This window comes from Cyprinodon variegatus, unplaced genomic scaffold (genome assembly GCF_000732505.1).
Source record: "Cyprinodon variegatus isolate N-32 unplaced genomic scaffold, C_variegatus-1.0 Scaffold1, whole genome shotgun sequence".
Taxonomy (NCBI): domain Eukaryota; kingdom Metazoa; phylum Chordata; class Actinopteri; order Cyprinodontiformes; family Cyprinodontidae; genus Cyprinodon; species Cyprinodon variegatus.
The window spans coordinates 3,417,230-3,430,944 of record NW_015150454.1 but is presented as its reverse complement, the minus strand read 5'-3'; the positions used below and the strand labels follow the sequence as shown (position 1 = coordinate 3,430,944).

Here is a 13,715-nt window from a genome sequence, read left to right as displayed (position 1 = left end):
TTCGGTGCTCCTGCAATTGCAAGTGCGGTATTTCCCCCACAGACCACCAGGGCGGCCGAGAATACCTTTGTTCAACCTGAAATGACTCATTTAATCATCCATAACGTTATGGAACACATTAATTAACTGAAAAATGTTGCATAGTGTGCCTTTAAGAGGCAAAGTGTGAGCCATTGCTTTTCTGTTAGCATTGTTGCAGCTAAGATTAGTAGTAAATAAAACCCATACTTTAATTACATTTATTTTTATATTATGTACATCTGAGGTTCTTGAGTATCCTGAACTGTTTAACTACATATATAATGTTGGCATCATATTTATGTGGTTTTGTAGACTTGAGATTTGATTTAAACTCTTAGAATAGACAAAGCCATTTTCCAGGGTATGATAAACTTAATCCCAAAGTAATCATGTTCTTTACACAACAACTAAAAGCTACATAACTTTATTTAATTTCTTTCAAACAATGATGCTCCCTCTGATGCTGAAATGTTAAATATTTAAAAGAATTTGAATTGTGTTTTTTATATATTGATTTATATATCTTTGATATATGTGCAATAATTAAAAGTTCCCCCATTAAATGTGTTATTGTTTACCCATAATCAGCCTTATTAGTTAGTGGTTTGAGAGGGGCATGAAGGAAGCCATCTATGTTAAGAAAAAAAAAAAAACCTTAAACAGAGGGGGTGGTCTCAGGTTTCAGCTTTCAAAAACCTACAACGCAGTAATTGGGTTAATCCCTTCCCGCTATCATCGCAGTCCCAGCCCTTGTACAGGAGAGCATTGGAACTCACCTTTTCAGCCAGGCCAACAATTCCCTTTAACAACACTCCTTTCAGACACTTAGACGGGTATGGGGCATTGCAGGCATTTGCATGTTTTCAAAACAAAAACAAGGTTTTGATTGGATATTGTATATAACCTCGAACTCAACACTATTCCTTGCAAGCAAAATATCTTCAAATATCGAAACAAAGTCCAGTGGATTGTTTTCAATTATCTTTTTTTGGAACACCCTTATTGAAATTATACATAGCTGTCATTCATGTCTTTACAGAATAGTGTCCAAGTTGGTTTCGGTACATTTGTAGATTATCTTTTGCCTTTTTTGTGTTTGAATTTCTAATTCAACCTGTATCTACACAACAGCAAGGAAAAACAGGCTAAAAGAGGTTAATTTCTTGAAATCTCTGTGGGCCGGTTCTCCTGCAAGCTCCTACACTCAAACTGGAACACATTTCTCTGCTTAATGACTGTACAGTCTCCAGCTCCACTGATAACAACCCACACTCTTTCAGCTTAAGAAGCCACCAAGTCTGTTTAGGGAAAAGGTTTTGACAGTGTTAAGAGCTACCAGCTTTCATCTCAAACTAGACTGCAACTGATGTCAAAATCATAAACACTGCCAGACATCAAAACTATAATAGAGTCTGAGGTTCACAGTAAGCTAAAACCATATTGAATATTTTCTGGCTTTATAAAATGAGTACATAAGTACATGTTACATACACATGAGTGTCTATGCATATACCTGATGTGCACATGTCCCATTTATTGCCCTCATATGCAGTGGTTGGGTATATTATCTGAATATGTCTGCATGTGTGTGCCAAGGCGTGACCTGCAGCTGTTATGCAGATCACTTGATCCACTCTTGAGAGTAAAAAAGATAAATGAATCAAACTGGTCCCAGCTAGATATTTATGCCAAATACCTCTACCTAATACCCCATGCCTTAATTTGCCCACATTCAATACAACTTGACCTCAACTACTTGAAACAAGTGTAAGAAACAAGAACAATATGTCTGCTGGGAAGCAGTAAGTTCTGCTCATAGTGGCGGAGTTGTTACAAAGACTTGTGAATACCCAGACTGTGAATGAGCATACAGTATAATAGCAATGACAGTAAAATGATGCTATTCACACACTGACGACAGTTCTGATCAAAGATGAACTTGCAGGATACACTAAAATGTACAATATGTGACTTATTGTAAAAGACAGGATGAAATGGGTTAACAAGGATTACCTTGGATAACTTTTTAAGAGTTTAAGAGACACTGGATGCTGCATTTTCTCATAAGATGATATGTGAAATCTGTTGACATATTTGAAAGGTAATAGCTACAATTTTAACACCTGCTGGTCGGAAAGAAGTTATTTCCCAGCTATATTACGGGGCTATAAGAATCTGGCAATGTCTGAGCACTGTCTCACATGACTTCCACCTACTAATTTGATTGGTACAGAATCCTTTAATGTCGACTTTGCCATCAGAAGCAGAAGTAAATATTTATCAATGTTGGACCAAGCAACATTTATAAAACAGTTATTTATAGACCATATATAAGTTTTTCAATGGAATTAATACCTTTACTCTGCACCACTCCAGATTTTATGAGGAATAATTATAAAAAAAAAAATAATTTAGATGAAAAAGTTGTAGCTATGACCTTTAATCCTGTTTAGTAGCTACAGCTTTTGTAGATCCAGAACCTTCTTTCAGGGTAGTTAGTTGAAGCTCTAAGCAGGAAGAGGTCTGTAGTTCTGGATTACCTCCATGGCTTTCTGTCTTGATGCTTTTCTTTAGAATCTGGTGCTCTCATGTTTCAGCATGCGGATGCTAGTGAGTGTCTCGCTGCCCCTGTGTTGGTACCCGTAAGCCTGGTGCTGCCCCTCCAGTCATCGAGCAGTGCTACATGATGACATGCCGCTGCTAGGACTGGAGCCACTTGAGCCTTGATCTTCAAAAATGCTAATCTCTAGCTGATGACGCAATGACTGTCAAGAATAATAAAGATAACAAAAAGCATGCAAGATATGAAAAAAAAAAACGATTAGTTTCTAATATTACTCTGTAATATCTTACAATTGTCATAATAAAGCCATCTGCATCCTAACGACAGTACACAAATTTGACTAACGACAGTCAGACAGGAAAAATGTGTGGTATGTATGCTTATAATGAACTTATTCTAATTAAGAAGCGAAAGAAAAACTAAAAGTTCTCTATGGTTGTGTATCCCCTTTTCTTTCTCGAACAGTTTTCTGCCTCTCTGCTAAATTAGATTAAATTAGAGGTCAACAGAGCTAAAAGAAAAATCCCCCAAATAACCTAACAGCTACTGAAATAATTAATGCTGAAGTATGGTAAACGATGAAGGGTCTTTTTTTTACAAAAACCCAAAAAGTTTATACACAATACCACTGTTCAGCCGATAGGAAGAAACAAAAGTCAGTGATGTCTCCCCGGCCTTAAGCTGAAGGCGTGCAGCCCTCTCTTCCAGCCCATCTCCCAACAGACCACTCCAGAGTATAAGAAAGTCCAACCTTTGTCATGGAGCTGGCTTCCTTTCCCAAAAACAGCAGACAGTAAATAGACTACTTCAAAATATCACTGAATATAAGAAAATGTTGAGCCGGTACCATGCAGGATTAGTATTTAAAATGTATTATTCAAATGCACTGTACAAACTCTATTTTTCAGATGTGATATACTCTAATAACTAGATTGCTTATAGTCAGTATTTTCAATTGTCAATCTAATGTCTAGATAAAGCAGAAAGCATAGCAGCTGCTGAGTGAAGGATACAACCCTCATTCCTCTCTCTATGGGGTCTGTGAGCAGCAGACCTCTTGGGGCGTAGATCTTCTCATTCTGCTCCTGGATGTAGCCTGATATCTTCTTCAAGACCTGAAATAAAATATGGGTAAAGTAGTTGCAGAGGAGGGCTTGATTACATCTGGTTTTAATCCAGATTTCATTAAAAACATCAGTGATAAATTGAAAGCAAAGCTAAATGCAGAGTTTCACAGAAGATGACATAAACAGGCATACTAACATATACCTACACATTTCTTTTTAAAGGGAACTATTTGTGACATATTTTGGTATTGTAGACAAATTAAACATCAAATTGGATTTAGCTATTTTATATATCCCTATAGTGGGTCAATAGGAAAATATGAAATTAGTTTCAAGTCTCTTTATGCATCTTTTAAGCAAATATTATAAGATACTTATCATCGGGTGTTTAATCATAAGAATTATAAAAAAAATAGCACTGTTATGGTCAAAGCGCATCAGTATTCACTTTTTAAACATACATCCTCACTACTTATTTTAAGCAAAACTAAGAATTCAATGACTAAGACAGAGGAGTGATTCACTTTTGGAACATTTCCATTCTAAACCAAAAATTCTCAATGGAACAAAAGGATTGAGGCGAACTCTCTGAAATGTAAATTTGCTAGTTTTCTTCAAGCTGAATTAGCAAATAACCTATCCTTTACTTTTGCTTTAACGGTAGAACAACCACAGGGCAGCATTGGGGGAAATCAGGGCACTCTAGAACAGGCCTCAACATACAAATATAAACTAGCAAGTCTGTGCGTATATTAAGGACATTACAACTCATTTGAGAATAACCTTTGGAGTCTGTTTTTTTTTTTACTCCAATGTCCTAAACAGTAGAGCAACATTAACAGTCATAAACTAAAACGGCATGATAAGAAAAGCTACTCACATACACCAAACAAAGCCTAACAAAGATAGTAACTCCTAAAATGTGTATATTCTATGCTCCATAAAACAAATCCAACACTATACTGGGTTTTGAACTGAGATCAGTGCTGGCTTTTGATATAGGTAACATAGAGAACTGTCCAGGGAGACATTAAAAGGACAAATCATAAACAAAAGACAGAAATAAACATAATATACTGATTATTTGCATCTACAGTCAATTAATAATGGCATTTCCTTTCTGAATATGCACCCCTTGCTATAGACATTCACTCCTCCTTGTTCAAGAGTGCACAGAATTTTATTCTCTCACCATCCTTCACCATTCAATTGATTTTGAGAAGCATGGCTGTATTTGCATTTTATCTAAATTGCTTAAATAAGGGGAAGTGCTGCCATTGTAGGGCATTATCTCTCAAGGTGTTTGAGGCACTGCGTGCCATTTCCCATAGTTAAAAAAATGGAAATCTAGAATAAAAACAACTAACACATTTTGTTGGTTAGATACTGGAATAACCTTCCACCAAACTTTATATGAATCATTACTAGATAAGATGCAATTTTTTCTTTACTGTAAAATTCTTATTTTAAATGTTATGTTGTTATCAACTTTAAGCAGAAAATCCTTAAAAATTTGTATCTTTTATTAATCTATATGATTTGACTTAGTCAATTAAGTTACTGATATTATTTCAATAATATTGAAAAAAAAAATCATTTTGAAAATTAGTAGCTTGTCCTAAGACACATACCACCATTACACTGTTGCATCTCTGCTTTGCCAATTGCAAAAAAGGAGCTGTTCCTCCAGTAAACGGAGCTATCTTTGATCCTACCTGTTGTAAATATATTAGAAATGGAATATTATCAAAGTTATCCTGGACAGTACAGGTAGGGTTATCCTGGACAGAGCTCCTCTTTTGCAGCTGCATGCCCAGCTGATAACCCTACTGTTTTGCCTAAAATTGTTTCTATCCTAAAGGTTTTGTATTGTATTTTATTTTTTTCATTTAATCAAAAGGAAAATTGAGCTGGTATTTATCAAGTAATAACAAAACAACTAAAAACATTAAATGAAAACAAATAAATATTAATATTTAATAACTATACGTCTGTAATAGAACAATTATTGTATTTTGTTGTAATTACACTAATATATGCTTATTATGACAACTGACCTTCTATTTGCATGTTTCCACTGGTATTAACATATCTTTGAAGATAAGCTCTAAGAATCTACAGAATCTCTGTAAGATTCAAGCCAGTACTTTGGTTAAATACTCCAAATCTAAACATTACCTCTGGGCAGAAGAAACATGCCTGTAAAATCAAAATATTACTACAAACATATTGGAGCCTTTAGCTTTAACTAGGGGCTGCTAAACTCACTTTCAATGTATGGCATCCAAGTATTAATTCTAACTGTTGCACTGATATGATGGTATTTTTGTGTCAGCTTTTCTGACTAAACCCAGAATAAACACAAGCAGTCCTCTATTCTATGGCTTGTAAAATGTGATTGTATTTTATGTACAAAGTTTTAACTTAAACTTGTATCCACTGCTATAGTCTGACCTATGTTCTTGTCAGCAAAGAGGAAAAACAAAACAACAGATGTACTGTACAAAGCAAAGTCTGTGTGGGAGACTTCCTGAAGCTTGCTCTGACATGTGGGTAACAATCAGTGCCTTTTGATGGTGGAATGTAAACGTTAAAGAGAATTGGAGAACCATGATTATGTGCCACATAGGAATATGCACACTTAGCTTCAACTTGGGTGGGTATGTTCTATCTTTGTCAGTCAAAGGGGCATTCATAAAGTTTAAACAAGTAAATAAACAACTCTCCTGTGGAGCTGATAGCATCTGAGCCTCTCAATGGAGCAGTGCCACCCGACAGTGAGATGAAAGGTGATGCAGGCCAGGCCATTTAAGCATAACTTCAACACAGCAATAAACATGCTTTTTTGTACCTTGGTCAATTTCCCAGTAACCCTGTGCAGCTTTGATAAAGCAATGTTTACAAAATGCAACAAGATGAGGCAGATGAATGGTTTCTGAGACAGAGATCAGAGCAGAGAGACGTGCTGGAACTTCATGGCACTCCAATCTCTTCTGAAGCATTGGCAGGTTGACAGAAAAAATCACAAAGAGGATTAATCAAGCTCACTGTGACTGTGTGCATGATTGCATTAGGCATGCTTGTGTGTTCTTGTTCCATCTCAGCAAGAAGCAAAAAGCAATACAGCCATGAACAGGTTGAACCATCTGTCCTTTCTCAAGATGGACATCTTGCCTGTGCTGAATAAAAGTATTTTACAGATGGCGTGCCACACTTTTTCACAGCGGCAGTCAGGTTTGGCCTTCAGAAAAACATGCTAAAGGTAGTGGATGGCTATAAAAATGAGATCCTATCTCCTGGATTCAGGCAGTTTCTTACTGGAGTGTGTTTTAAAAACTGCTCTGGTATAACATTCAGGAGATGAACATGCAGATCAAAATTTCAAAAATATGACCCCACAACACTTGGGTTTTAAATATTAAATCAAATAACTGGTGACCATTCTTTGATTCGATTTGTATATGTCAATAGATATTGATTGAAAGATCGAAACAGATAATGTGTTGTAAATTGCTTCTTAGGGCGTAATCACAATAGCTCCGAGTTCGGTTAATGTTCTAGATATAAAACATATCAGGTCTTGCAATTGTATTAACCTTAATGTCAGTCACTTCATCTACAAGCAATTTTTAAAATCTGTTGATATGTTGCACACACTGTGCAGACAAGATAGAAGAGTTTTTATATGACTTTTAAAAAGAATGTCTCTGTTTGTCAAATGTTGATATTTTAACAGTGTAAACTTACCTTCTCATAGCGTGTTTCCATGCAGAAGAATACAATGTATGCTGTTGCACAAGCTAGACATCCTTCCAGGTATGACTGACCTCCAACTTTTTCAGCCTCCATGTAATACAAGTTAAGTGTCTTCACTGTCTGCTCAAGCAGAGCTCTCTCTATCTAATTAAAAACACAAAAAAGCATAGGCAAGGTTATAGCCCTAGGAAAAAAAAGTTAATTTAGCTGTTGCAACAAGTTGTGCATCTATGAAGCAATATGTCAAACATATCTGCTGATTTTTTGCAAACCAATATGACTAAGTTTTGACAGCCATTATCACACAATGTAAACTCTATGTACCTGTGAAAATTTTACGAAACTCTACTTAAATATGACTCTATAAGATTTCTTTTGTATTTTGGGAAACAGCACTGTCCTTAGGAAATCCAAAGTCTACTCAATCCAAAACGTAGTTATTTCTTTAGTACCAGTAAAAGTAAAAATAAAATAACATTTGAGTGGAACTCAGTTTATAAACAAGGGTGTTAGATGAAATTATCTTCACATTTGTTGGCTTTTGATTGAGTGCTGGAATATAAATCATGACCTATTTAAAGAATGAGGACTTAGAGCAAATACTTTTATTCAAGAAACCTGCAGAAAGTTAAAGAATTGCTATCTGATCTTCCAGAGAAGGTATAAAGTTTTTTTATCCACATAATGCCAGAAAGGTTGTATGAAATGATGTCAGTTAATTTGCATGTTTCATTCATTTAAAGGGCATGTTGAAATTTTTAGCTTTTATTTCAAAGTCAGACATAAATAGAGACTGATTCAACAGGTACATTTGCTTCATTACAGTGAAGGATTCAGTTTTAAGTTGCAACACACTTGAGTTGTTTTACAAAGGTTTGCAGGTGTTCTCACCTTGTTGTTAAGCTCTGTGGGGAATTTGGTCTGGAATCGGCACACAGTTCCTTCACTGTAGTCTCGTTGTATAAAGACCTTTGTAACCAGCGATGCAGTGTGCTGTATGTCCTTGAGGTTATGCAACTGAGAAAAGACAGAATAGTGGTGTAGAACAGAGATACAGATTTACAGTTTGAAATGCATTTAATTTCAGTAAGTTTTAGATAAAACCTTATGGATATTAATTAATTCATTATCCCTTAATGTGTTTGTTTGCAAACTATTTTTGATCTGTTTAGGATTATACTCCTGCTGGAAATAATCACTTGTGTCCAAGTTTATACTAATTGACCCAATCTGTTAAATTTCAATAAAATGAACTTTGTTTAAATGTATAGGAATTACCCAGGAAGCACTGAAGGTTAAACCACTAATTAAACAAAAGATAATGCAACAGCAACACTTCCACAAGGTGGGTACTAAACAAGAAAAAAGTCCATACTCAAAGACAAGCTGCCTAAAGTACATTGGTACAAGCATATGCAGCCAGAGCTACTGGTCCATAACATAAATATAACATTCCTTAAGATGAACATTCAAAATTCTTCCACTCTACCTGAAATTAGCACTAATGACAAAGGATAGAATTTTGCGAAAAATACATCCAAACTGTTGTTTTGTATGTTTTGGATTGATAAGATGGTTAATAGGAATATAGAAGCCAGAATAACAAAAACAAAAGAAAAGAAAATGGTAGATTTGTCACTAGCATTCATCAAAATATTAGGGGGATTGTACGCATGTACCTCAACTCATTTATGAATATGTTAAACACTGACAAGATCATTATAGGTTGGGATTTCAACATTCATGACAACACTGAAGGGGATATCTTAAATGCACAACGTCAGAGCAGTTTGGAAGATTTTTCTTATGGGGCTGGCAGGTAATAGACAGTCAAAGGACAGGCATTGGTTCAGAACCAGGATGACAGAGATAGGCAGGATTAGGATGAATAACGAGAGTCCGGGTCCAAGAACAGATCCAGGGTCAGAACCAGGTGATCAGAAATCTAGAGCAGAATCCAGGGCTGAATCAGGGCACAGAAATGGGTAAAAGATCTAATCAGTGGCGATTTTGCCTTCAACACCGCGCTTTGAATGCACGCTTAAAACTCGACAGGGTAGTTAGGGTGAAGCAGTGGGCTGGAGCTTGCATCTTTACAGTAAACACCTTTACTGCTTCATTCAGACCAATTCAGGTGACTGCTTCGAGGTGAGAGGCATTTGGTGCGACTCAGTGTATTTCGGATCCTCAAGGACCAGTTCATGCCCCCGTTCTACACGGATTATACGTTACAATCAGCTCTTTTTTAATATTCAGAGTTCATGGAGCAAACATCAAGGGAGCGTTCCAATATTTGGAAATATTTGAATTTTAAGCAAGTAAGGTAATTTACATTCAGTGTTTATTAATAGAAAGCCTAAAGGCTATACTATCCACTAGTATAATATTCATGATACCATTTTATGCAAGATATACATAACAGGTAAGATGAACAACGTAATAATTATCGGCTCCTTCTCTGGACTGAGCAGAGGATCTGATGAAATATTGGGTGGAGCACAAAACTCTCTATCCAAATCTATACCACCCAGCTAAACAGTACCTGATTACAGCAGCTTCCTCTGTTTGCTATGAAATATCTATATATATATATATTTTTTTTACTCTGGAGAAATTGTCTCAAAAAACAGAAAAACAGTCAGCACCACAAGCACACAAAAAATGAATGACAAACCAAAAAATGTTCACTTTTTTATGAATTATTGTCTCATGGGCAAATTATTTAGAACCTCTTGAGGTACTAAAACACATATACAACACAAACATAAAGTGTTATTATATACAGGGGACATGTGTCATATTCTCAGGATTTCATTTGATGTGACAACAGCTAGTACCAGTAGATGCCACCCAAGGGTATTTGAATGAAGCTTCGGGTAGTGAACAATTTTATGAAACAATGGTTCAAAATTATGCAATATTTCAGAAAGCCTAATTTTGCCATCACTACCAAACAGCACACCTATACAGGTTGGACAGGGGTTAGGCAGACTCAGAGAATCAGAGGGCAGTAAAATGGTCAGAAACACAGAGGCAGACAATCAAGCTTTCAGGAATGCTAGATTAGACTCACTGGTGGCTTGTAATAATCTGACACTGGTGACTGGTCTGAGAGGTGTTTATATAGACAGTGGTACAGGTGGATCTGATAAAGGCTGATGAGAAAAGGGCTTAGTTGCGCAGGTTTGTGAATCAGACCAGCACTAGTGCCGAAATCATGAGTTTAGCTGTATCTCTGAATGATAATGAAAATGGCAGCCATTTAATTTATTCTCCTTCACAAATTGACAACCTTGTTAACAGGGTTGTTGCTTTAGACAACGTATCCCATTTGAAAAGGGAGGAAGTTATTAATAGGAAGCTGGCTGGAAGCTGGAAGCAATTTTTAATAGAAAAAAATATTTTGGTTGCTTTTTTTACCTGATTTTGCTGACAGATTTAAGGACTTCTTGTTTCAAGTGCAGTGTAGGCTTGCAGTAGTGGTCTGGTGGTTTTACTTGAGCTACACCAGACCCAGTTTCAATTTTGGCACACTGAAAGACCCCTTTTTGCATCAAAACAGCTACAGCAAACATTTCTCATGCTGATCTAAATTACTTGTCCCAAAGGAAGGGCAATTAGTGATACAGAAAAAGCATACAACAAGAAGCAGAGAGAAGACAGAGAGAAACAACAAAGGAAGTGTAGGAATATTCAGCAAGGCACATGAGGCTGTAGTCAGACCCTTAAGCTTCTTCAGGGTATTTATATTCTCAAGGAATGCCCCAACAATATACCAAAATTAACAAGCTAACTCTTGATCAGTGGTTCTTTTGCAGAGTTTTGCTGGCCACAGGAGTCTTGTTATAATTGGAAGGTAGTGAGCCCATGTAAACAGACACGGTACAGAGTGCGCCTTTCATCTTTGTGCTAAAAGGCCCACATCAATCATAGCCAGGAATAGAACCTAAGCTTCTATTTTCATCTGCTACCAGCCAGCATTATCTCACAGATAGAGCTTTTAATATCTCTGTCTTTGCTTTCTCTGCATTTTTAGCTCAGTATCTATATTGGGCTTACTAGGATACATCTTTCATCCTATTTAGATGTAATCATCAAGACACGGCAGAGCTTTGTTTACTCAAATCAGAATCAGTTGGCCTGATGTCAACTTCATTAGCTATGCACAGGCTCTTAGTGTGATATGGAAGAATGTGCAGTAATGTACTTTACATGTATTCCAAATTTCAGCTTTTGAATTAAGACAAGACAGAAGTCATTGTTTTTGGATCAGAGTCTCTAACAACAAAACTGTTAAGAGGCAAATAATTTGTAATTACATTGCACTTAGCAGACAGGTACACTATAGTTATATCATAAAAGACACAAAACAAAATCAGGAGTGTGAAGTTGCATGGAGGAATATGCCTTTCAATTCCCCTTTTTGTTAAAATGTTGTACGATTTGAAGTTTGGCCTGAGTTCTAGTTTTTTTTTTCTTTGCTGTGCATGACATGGTGCCAAGTTAAGTAATTCTGATTCAATAAATACACAGCTTCCACATAGGTGAATATTACCGATGGGCACACACACAGACGCCCCCCCACACACACCTACACACACATTACACTAAGAAAAGACAGCAGACATCTCATTTAAATCTCTCACATGTCTTCCTTGTTCAGTGCTCTTTTGTCAGGTGGCCTCTTGACAGCTCAATATTTACTAAGATGTGAAAGAAATTGAGATGATTGATGACCCATGCAAACAGTATGTACAAGCCCTGATTTCATTATTTAACATGCAATAAACATGACAAAAGGAATAATAGCATGTACAAGAAGCAACACTATTCTCATAGATTTTTACTGTTTGTTTTTTAACTGCATCAGCTAAATAACATTGAAAAGATTCACTAATAATAGGATAATTAACTGATATTCATCTATGTTAGTATACAGGTATGATTTTCTTAGTATATGGAGGGGGTTGGCATAGAACACTATGGTTTATCTATGAAATACATTTAAGAAAAGAAAATCGATGCATGGCTTTGCTGTCACCACAAAGTGAAGGCAGCATAATCTTGAGTTCTTCACTATGACACCTCATCAGGCAATGTCTTTGGCCAAGGGCAAATAGAAGGAAGGGACATGTGGCCCCACAGCTACCAGGCATTACTAGGTCTAAAAATAAACCAGCACCTCGTTTTTAAGGCAACTAGTTGTGCAATCAGACAAAATAGAAAGAAGGACATCAGTGCAGATCTTTAGATTTGCAAGTCATATAAATCTGAAATGAATAAAAGCAGGACATGAATATGAGATGGTTAACAGAGGTAATCAGTTTTAGGAGCCTCAGAACTGTGTCAAAGGATAAGGTCAAGGGAATATGAAGCTTTTTAAGAGGAGTTAAGTATGATGCAGTTGAAGCCAAGAGGCTGTGACTGTCCAAGGTGCTGAATATAATCATTAATACTCTTCATCATAAATTGCATAGCTATCACGTGAATCAACAGTCTCTATGATTGTTGAACAAATCTTTGTTCTTACTTTAAGGTAGACTAAGTATTTAGAATAATAAAATTGGTCTCAGTTGCAATAACCAAAAGAAATAGAAATTTCCATGTAATTTGTAACATAATAGGAGTACAAGTACATAAAAGCAACCCTCCCTGCACTTCGTTGCAGTATCAGTAATATTCAATCAGTTGTTAACCATATAGGAAGAAAAGAAATGCATCACATCCAGTTTACAGTACCGCATTCCCCACCTGCACTTGGCAGGATAAAAATAGGAAGAGGAAAGAAAAGAGTTCTTACTAACTAGAATCGGGAAATTCCTTACCTCTGTTGCCATGCTGCAGTGAGAGGCTGCGGGATCTGTCCCGTACTGAACGCCGTTTGATCGTTTTGTGCGGGACAAAGCTGTTGTTGCTGCTCCTGCTGTGGAGCCTGAGCGCGCGAGCTGACATGAAAGTGTTGGTGCGTGTCATCGGGACTGCGGGATGCGGCGCTAAGAATGCTAAATGCGGTGTTGGTCTAGGCTTATTAGTAACAAGTTGTCTCTGTCTGTGTATTTAGGTTAACATATTTAGGCCACCAGAGGTCTATTATTAATTTAATTTACTGATTTAAATATTTAAATTATGGATCTCTATCCAAATTCCCATGCAAAGAAACGCATATCCTTTAAGAAAAAAAAAAAATAAAATAAAAAATGCAATACTAAGATATTCAGAGCTTCTTTTCAGGTTCAAAGCTATTGCTCATATAATGCATTCATATAATAATTCCAATCATGCAGTTACTCACCTGCTAATATATTAGA

At 36.4% G+C, this 13,715-nt stretch overlaps 1 protein-coding gene across 1 annotated transcript; it reads right to left on the bottom strand.

Annotated features, from left to right (window-relative positions):
• Positions 1-1,023: 1,023 nt before the first annotated feature.
• On the bottom strand, positions 1,024-13,340 carry golga7b (golgin A7 family member B). The gene is made up of 5 exons (XM_015386517.1): positions 13,233-13,340; positions 8,299-8,424; positions 7,399-7,551; positions 3,598-3,699; positions 1,024-2,771 (listed from the first exon to the last, which is right to left on the bottom strand). Exons 1-5 carry the CDS (start codon positions 13,242-13,244, stop codon positions 2,688-2,690), a joined length of 477 nt encoding a protein of 158 aa, XP_015242003.1. The 5' UTR covers positions 13,245-13,340; the 3' UTR covers positions 1,024-2,687.
• Between the last annotated feature and the right edge of the window lie 375 nt (positions 13,341-13,715).